This window comes from Haplochromis burtoni, unplaced genomic scaffold, assembly GCF_018398535.1.
Source record: "Haplochromis burtoni strain Fernald_Lab_line unplaced genomic scaffold, NCSU_Asbu1 Contig_408, whole genome shotgun sequence".
NCBI lineage: Eukaryota > Metazoa > Chordata > Actinopteri > Cichliformes > Cichlidae > Haplochromis > Haplochromis burtoni.
In genome coordinates, this window is record NW_024582769.1 from 119,038 (window position 1) to 128,164 (window position 9,127).

The 9,127-nt window shown below is 46.0% G+C and overlaps 1 protein-coding gene across 3 annotated transcripts in view; it reads right to left on the reverse strand.

Moving 5' to 3' along the window:
• Positions 1–6,251: 6,251 nt before the first annotated feature.
• Positions 6,252–9,127, reverse strand: part of LOC102300480 (protein NLRC3) — a 12,472-nt gene continuing 9,596 nt past the window's right edge. For all 3 annotated transcript variants that reach the window (XM_042213027.1, XM_042213026.1, XM_042213028.1), the window contains one exon: positions 6,252–6,494. In XM_042213027.1, coding sequence (XP_042068961.1) covers positions 6,308–6,494 — 187 coding nt within the window. In that variant the 3' untranslated portion in view covers positions 6,252–6,307. The remainder of the gene's footprint in view (positions 6,495–9,127) is intronic.

Consider the following 9,127-nt stretch of genomic DNA (forward strand, 5'->3'; position numbering starts at 1 on the left):
CACAGAGGCATTGTGGGGTCACATTAATTATTATTATTATACTATTGTGTTTTTGCAAAAATTAAAATGCCCGTCATTCCTTCATGTTCTTATCTGCGAGACATTGCATGAGTTATAAATTTAGTCCTCACATGGAAGTTTGAGCCCACATTGTTTCTCACTCTCTGCTGAAAACATAAAGAGAGATGGTCTTCTCTGTAAGTGTTTCCTACTTCACAGTAATTTGGTTTTGTGTTGTAGGGATGACTCCTCTGTTAAATGGTAGCATACCAGTAGTTTAGCTTGTTTGTAATAGCATGAATATAATCCATTGTTTCAACATTGTTTGGTTTTAATTTACATTTTTTTAAAAGCATCCATTTATATTTTTAAAATGGAACAGGAATTGGGAATTGGGGGAAAAAAAGGTATTTTCTATAACTTTATTGAAGTTTCCTGAAGACTGTATGAAGCTGTTGTTTGAAGTTTGTCTAATAAACTTACATCTTTCATTCTTTATACAGATTGTTGAGCTGTGGTTTGTCAAAGATCAGCTGTAATTATCTGGCAGCAGCTCTGAAGTCCAACCCTTCCCATCTGAGAGAGCTGGACCTGTGCTACAATGACCTGCAGAATCCAGATCTGTCTGAGCTGGTTGATCTTCAGGAGAGTCTAGACTACAGACTGGAAACTCTGCAGTACGTAAACTGTTGGAGTGAGTGGGTGGTGCTGTCAGCAGCATTGTACTAAACACAGTCAGTATGAAACAAAGATCCAGTGTTTCTTGTAAAGTTGGAGGCTTCTCACTGAAGCCTTATAAAGAGTAATCATCATTCATCAAACTGTAAGAGCATCAAATCTAATCTCACACTGTTTGTTCTCTCATTTCATGCCTTAACAGCTGATCAGTTTTAATGTTGTCGCAGTATGACTCAAGACTGTGACAACAAGTGACAAGACTGCAAATCACTGGCTCTTATTACAGAGAACCATCCTTACATTTATTAACCATGTGGTTGTCATACAGACCACCCACATAGCAGACACATCTGGCCCGGATCTGGTGTCAAGCTGGCACTTCTGACTGACTGATGTCATGGCAGGGTGTATGTCAACCAGATGTGGGCCAGGTCTGGCAATGATGGCAGTATTTATGTTCCTATTTTCCTATTTTAGTTAGAAAACCCAAATGCCATGTTGCAATACTATACTGCTATGGGAGCCAACATTTCAAATGCAGCCTTGACAGGTTTGTGAGTGTACACTTTATCCAAACCCTAGTAAGGGTTTATGCATTTTTACCACTGGGTGGCTGTAGCTCAGGAGGAAGAGCAGGTCACCTGTGATCAGAAGGTTAATGGTTTGAGCCCTGGCTCATCCAGTCTGCTTGTCAAGAGTGTGAATGTGTATGAATGTAGTTAGGAAGCAATTAGTTTAGAGAAAGTGTGTGAATGTGGCAAGTTGTATAGAGCACTTTGAGTAATCCGGGAGAGTAGAAAATCACTATATAAGAATCAGTCCATTCACTGTCTGCAATTGGCCCGTGGCTGCACAGAACTTACACATGGCCCACATACCATACAGAATGACGGCCCTTTGGTGGCCCAGATCAGGTTTGCCAGAGGTAATCCACGCATGGGCCAGCACAGGACCACCAGTGTATCTGCAACTGGCCTTGTGCTGGCCTATGTCTGGGCCACCTTTGGCAAACCAGATCTAGGCCACCAAAGGGACGTCATTCTTTGCGGTATGTGAGCCACGTGTAAGCACATTGCGTGGGCCAGATCTGGGCCATACCAATTTTGCTATGTGGGCAGAAGCTCTGCTGAAGTCTACGAATCATGTTTATGTCTGTGTCCTTCTGTCAGTAATGTTCACTGACAGCCTCCATGTTGATCAAACAATTCAATTTTCTATTCAATTTTATTTACACAGCGCCAAATCACAACAACAGTCGCCTCAAGGTGCTTTATATTGTACAGTAGATCCTACAATAATAGATACAGAGAAAAACCCAACAATCATATGACCCCCTATGAGCAAGCACTTTGGCGACAGTGGGAAGGAAAAACTCCCTTTTAACAGGAAGAAACCTCCGGCAGAACCAGGCTCAGGGAGGGGCGGGGCCATCTGCTGTGATTGGTTGGGGTGAGAGAAGGAAGACAGGATAAAGACATGCTGTGGAAGAGAGACAGAGGTTAATAACAGATATGATTCAATGCAGAGAGGTCTGTTAACACATAGTGAGTGAGAAAGGTGACTGGAAAGGAAAAACTCAATGCATCATGGGAATCCCCGGCAGCCTACGTCTATTGCAGCATAACTAAGGGAGGATTCAGGGTCACCTGGTCCAGCCCTAACTATATGCTTTAGCAAAAAGGAAAGTTTGAAGCCTAATCTTGAAAGTAGAGATAGTGTCTGTCTCCTGAATCCAAACTGGAAGCTGGTTCCACAGAAGAGGGGCCTGAAAACTGAAGGCTCTGCCTCCCATTCTACTTTTAAATACTCTAGGAACAACAAGTAGGCCTGCAGTGTGAGAGCGAAGTGCTCTAATAGGGTGATATTGTCGCGATCTGCGGAGGCAGACCGTGCGGTGGTGTGTGGGATGGACCCAGGTGCGATCACACAAGAGTAGGCTGGAATAAACTTAACTGAAAGCGAGCCTTTATTATGGCTGAAGACAAAGTGTACAAACAAAGCAGGGATAGCGTGACTAGACTATAACTAAACTGGGAAAACTAATACTGTGACAAACTAAGAAAACTCAGAGACTATGATGATCACTGCAAAGACTGACCGTGAAAACATGGAGGTGAGAACACAGACGACGCGACACAGACTATGAAACACAGAGACTAAATACACATGAGGGATGATCAGGGGAAGTGGCCACACATGGGAGCACAGCTGACACACATGAACCTAACGACAGGAGAGGTGAAACTGAATACACTGACATTGAATACAGACTTTCAAAGTAAAACAGGAAACATGGAGATTAGACATGACATAAACTAAACATAACTCATGACAGGTAGACGCACGAACCAGGGAGACGGAGTACAGGGGTGGCTGTAGCTCAGGTGGCAGAGCAGGTCAGCCACTAATCAGAAGGTCGGTGGTTCGATCCCAGGCTGCCTCCTGGCTGCATGCCAAATATCCTTGGGCAAGATACTAACCCCATGTTTGCCTACTGGTGGTGGTCAGAGGGCCCGGTGGCGCCAGTGTCCGGCAGCCTCGCCTCTGTCAGTGCGCCCCAGGGCAGCTGTGGCTACAATGTAGCTTGCTATCGCCAGTGTGTGAGTGTGTGAATGGGTGAATGACTGAATGTAGTGTAAAGTGCTTTGGGGTCCTATGGACTAGAAAAACGCTATACAAATGCAGGCCATTTTACCATGACAGAAACAACTAAGGAACAAAACTAAACTGCAATCTAGAAATTAACTAGGTGAACTAAGCTAGGTGCAAATGAATACAAAAGATACATGAAACTCAAATACTGGGTCGCTTGACCCAGGACCATGACAGATATGGTACTACAAGGTCATTAAGATAAGATAGGGCCTAATTATTTAAGACCTTGTATGTGAGGAGCAGGATTTTGAATTCAATTCTGGATTTAACAGGAAGCCAATGAAGGGAAGCCAATACAGGAGAAATCTGCTCTCTCTTTCTAGTCCCTGTCAGGACTCTTGCTGCAGCATTTTGGATTAACTGAAGGCTTTTCAGGGAGTTTTTAGGACATCCTGATAATAATGAATTACAGTAGTCCAGCCTGGAAGTAATAAATGCATGAACTAGTTTTTCAGCATCACTCTGAGACAGGATATTTCTAATTTTAGAGATGTTGCGCAAATGCAAGAAAGCAGTCTTACATATTTGTTTAATATGTGCGTTGAAGGACATGTCCTGGTCAAAAATGACTCCAAGGTTCCTCACAGTGTTACTGGAGGCCAAGGTAATGCCATCCAGAGTAAGAATCTGGTTAGATACCATATTTCTAAGCTTTTCAGGGCCGAGTACAATAACCTCAGTTTGATCTGAATTAAGAAGCAGAAAGTTAGCGGCCATCCAGGTCTTTATGTCTTTAAGACATTCCTGCAGTTTAACTCATTGGTGTGTGTTATCTGGCTTCATGGACAGATAGAGCTGGGTGTCATCTGCATAGCAGTGTAAATGTATGCTATGTCTTCTAATGATGCTGCCTAAGGGAAGCATGTATAATGTAAACAGAATTGGTCCTAGCACTGAACCCTGTGGAACTCCATAATTAACCTCAGTGTGTGAAGAGGACTCTCCATTTACATGCACAAACTGGAGTCTATTAGATAGATATGATACAAACCACTGCAGCGCAGTACCTGTAATACCTACAGCATGTTCTAATCGCTCTAATAGGATATTATGGTCGACAGTATCGAACGCTGCACTGAGGTCTAGCAGGACAAGCACAGAGATGAGTCCACTGTCAGAGGCCATAAGAAGATCATTTGTAACCTTCACTAAAGCTGTTTCTGTGCTGTGCTGAGCTCTGAAACCTGACTGAAACTCTTCAAATAAACCATTCCTCTGCAGATGATCTGTTAGCTGTTTGACAACTACTCTTTCAAGGATGTTTGATATGAAAGGAAGGTTGGAGATTGGCCTATAATTAGCTAAGACTGCTGGGTCTAGAGATGCTTTTTGAGTAAAGGTTTAACTACAGCCAGCTTGAAGGCCTGTGGTACATAGCCGATCATTAGAGATAGGTTGATCATATTTAAGATCGAAGAATTAATTAATGGCAGGACTTCTTTGAGCAGTTTTGTAGGAATGGGGTCTAAAAGACACGTTGATGGTTTGGAGGAAGTAATTATTGAAGTTAACTCAGAAAGATCAATTGGAGAAAAAGAGTCTAAATGAATGTCAATGGTACTGAAAGTAGCTGTAGATACTATTACATTTATGGGATGATTATTGGTAATCACTGGTAAGGGCTTTCTTATAAAGCAACAAACTATTTCTCCAGGCTAAGTGATGATCTTCTAAATTTGTGACATGTTATTTCCTCTCCAGCTTATGAGTCATCTGCTTTAAGCTATGTGTTTGAGAATTATACCACAGAGTCAGGTACTTCTGGTTTGAGGTCTTAGTTTTCACCGGACCTACAGTATCCAGAGTCTTACGTAGTGAATAGGTAAAGTTATTAACAGGATAATCGACCTCTGTTGGGGTAGCGTTCAGGTAGATGCTCTGCTCTATGTTGGTACAGAGCATTGAAGATGATAACAGTGGGTGGATTATATTCTTAAATTTAGTTACAGCCCTTTCAGAAAGACATCTACTTTGATAAAGTCTACTTTCCACCGCTGTGTAATCAATTATTGTAAATGTAAATGTTATCAGGAAATGATCAGACAGGAGAGGGTTTTCAGGAAACACTGTTAAATGTTCAGTTTCTATGCCATATGTTAAAACAAGATCTAGAGTGTGATTAAAGTGGTGGGTGGGTTCTTTTACATTTTGAGAGAAGCCAATTGAGTCTAATAACAGATTAAATGCCATGTTTGACAGGTGGGTGTGTTGCCGAGTGGGGAAAAACAGCCCCCAGCTGCTTGGGGTCTGCCGGGGAACAGCTAGTAGCTGTTGCTTGGGGGAGCTCGCGACGAGGCTGCCATACTCGGCGCCATCTTGTTATTCCACATACTGGACTTGTGGAATACCAAGAGATTAACTGCAGCAGTTTGTGCATTTTTTTAAGAAGAAAGATTTGGTTTAGGTCGTGTTTTTGTCTTTGACAAAGGAGTGGGTGCGGGACTTCACGTGTGGAACATGGTGATTTAAAGCTCAGACAGTTTTACACCTACTGATGCTCTTAATCATTAACACACAACCGGAAAGCAGAGCGATGATTAACCTTCATGTTTACCTGAGTATTTTCATTGTCACCATCTTGTTTTTTGAAAAATGGTTGTGGTAAGAAAGGAGCAGATCTGACTGTCTAATGACTTGCCAAGAACAAGGCTGAAGCTTTGAATTAACATAATTTTTTTAATGACCATTTTCTGTTGGCTGTGAGCTTAAACGAGCGACTGAGAGCTGTTTTATAAAGTCTACCTCACTTTTTTCTAGCTTCTGGTCTACATGTTAAGAAAACGCCCGTGACACAGCTAACCTAGACAAAGTCCAGACGCTTTTCATTCCAAGCTCCTTAGACTACAATGACCTGGATGACTGAGAATGTTCACAGACATACAACTTAGACACTGCACAGATCATGTTGATCTGGTCTATATTACCAGGATGTGTACGCATTTACTGACACCTCAACTTTCACATCTCATCACAACTAACACATGGTGTCTGACCTCAGATACTCCAGTGTACAATGTGGACTCTCCAGAAAACTGCACAGCTGCTTCACTCCTGAGTCCTGCAGCTCATTTCCAGTCAGGTCCAGATGTTTCAGATGGGAGGGGTTGGATTTCAGAGCTGAGACCAAAGAGCTGATCTCGGACAAACCACAGAGCTCCAATCTGAATAAAATTAAAAGATTAACTTTTGTGATTAAAATCATTCAGTGTCTCATAACGTCTCCAGAGATGAAAAAGATTCAGAAGGCGGAAGTTTTGATCATTCCAAACAGCTGAGGCCAACAGGATAGAGGTTCAAGCAGTCTTCAAGATACCTCAAAATTTTTCTGATATTTGTATCTACAGCTCACGTAACATGTGGTATGCAAAAATCCAAATGGATGTATTTTTAAGACATGGAAATGTGACTCCAGACTCTTTGCCAAATCAAACTTCCATACCATACCAGTGGAGTCGCAGGATAACAACTAGCATTAGTGCTACTGACCGGTAGGCTGTTGGTGAAAACTGTGATACTAACAGGAAGGCATAGATGACAGAGGCCAAGAAAAGTAAGAGAGGAAGTAACGTGAAAGGGAAATAATGAACACAGAGACGGAAACTCCGTGAATCGCTACCTTATCATGGTGGAGGGGTTTGTGTGTCCCAGGGATCCCAGGGGCTATGTTGTCTGGGGGCTTTTGCCCCCTGGTAGGGTCTCCCATGGCAAATTGGTCCTGGATGAGGGACCAGACAGAGCGATTGAGAAGACCCTTATGAAGAAACAGGAAGGCATAGATGACAGAGGCCAAGAAAAGTAAGAGAGGAAGTAACGTGAAAGGGAAATAATGAACACAGAGACGGAAACTCCGTGAATCGCTACCTTATCATGGTGGAGGGGTTTGTGTGTCCCAGGGATCCCAGGGGCTATGTTGTCTGGGGGCTTTTGCCCCCTGGTAGGGTCTCCCATGGCAAATTGGTCCTGGATGAGGGACCAGACAAAGAGCGATTCAGAAGACCCTTATGAAAACATCGAGGGAACAGTTTACCCTGCCCGGGATAGGGTTACCGGGGCCCGCCCTGGAGCCAGGCCCGGGGAGGGTGCCCGAGGGTGAGCGTCTGGTGGCCGGGCCTTAGTCCGGGCCCATCCTCCCGCAGGCCCACCACCCGCAGGAGGCGCCATAGGGGTCGGGTGCATTGTGTGCCGGGTGGCGGCCAGGAGCGGAGGCCCTGGCGGACTGACCCCCGGCTGCCAAGACTGGCAATAGGGACATGGAATGTCACCTCTCTGGTGGGGAAGGAGCCTGAGTTAGTGCGTGAGGTTGAGAGGTACCGGCTAGATATAGTCGGGCTCACCTCTACGCATGGCTTGGGCTCTGGAACCAGTCTCCTGGAGAGGGGCTGGACTCTGTCTCAGTCTGGAGTTGCCCCTGGTGAGAGGCGGCGGGCTGGGGTGGGTATTCTAATATCCCCTCGGCTTGCTGCCGGTACGTTGGGGTTTTTCCCGGTGGACGAGAGGGTTTGTTCCCTGCGCCTTAGGGTCGGGGAACGGGTCCTGACTGTCATCTGCGCTTATGCGCCGAGTGGCAGTTCAGAGTACCCAGCCTTCTTAGAGTCCCTGGGGGGGGTGCTGGAAGGTGCTCCACCTGGAGACTCTGTTGTCCTGCTGGGAGACTTCAATGCTCACGTGGGTAACGACAGCGAGACCTGGAGGGGCGTGATTGGGAGGAACGGCCTCCCTGATCTGAACCCGAGCGGTGTTTTGTTATTGGACTTCTGTGCTAATCACAGTTTGGCCATAACGAACACCCTGTTCGAACATAAGAGTGTTCATAAGTGCACGTGGCACCAGGATGCTCTAGGCCGTAGGTCGATGATCGATTTTGTAATCGTATCACCAGACCTGCGACCATATGTTCTGGACACTCGGGTAAAGAGAGGGGCTGAGCTGTCAACTGATCACCACCTGGTGGTGAGTTGGATCAGGTGGCGGGGGAGGACGCTGGACAGACCTGGTGCACCTAAACGCGTAGTGAGGGTGTGCTGGGAACGTCTAGCAGAGGCCCCAGTCCGCGAGATCTTCAACGCACACCTCCGGCAGAGCTTCAACAGCATTCCGAGGGAGACTGGGGACATTGAGTCCGAATGGACCATGTTCAGCGTCTCCATTGCCGAAGCAGCTGCATTGAGCTGTGGCCCCAAGGTGGTTGGTGTCTGCCGTGGTGGTAATCATCGAACCAAATGGTGGATATGGTGGAACTGTTCGCAGCCGAGTGTGAAGCAGCGAGAATGAGGATCAGCACCTCCAAATCTGAGGCCATGGTTCTCAGCCGGAAAAGGGTGGAGTGCCCACTCCGGGTCGGGGATGAGTTCCTGCCCCAAGTGGAGAAATTCAAGTATCTCGGGGTCTTGTTCACGAGTGATGGGAGAAGGGAGCCGGAGATCGACAGACGGATTGGTGCGGCGGCTGCAGTGAAGAGGGAGCTGAGTGTAAAAGCAAACCTCACCCTATGGCCACGAGCTGTGGGTAGTGACCGAAAGAACGAGATCGTGGATACAAGCAGCAGAAATGAGCTTCCTCCGAAGGGTGGCTTGCCTCTCCCTTAGAGATAGGGTGAGAAGTTCAGCCATCCAGGAGGGGCTCAGAGTAGAGTCGCTGCTCCTCCACATCGAAAGGAGCCAGCTGAGGTGGTTTGGACATCTGACAAGGATGCCTCCTGGGCGCCTCCTGGGGTTGGTGTTCCGGGCATGTCCCACCGGGAGGAGGCCCCGGGGCAGACCCAGGACATGCTGGAGTGGTTATATCTCTCGGCTGC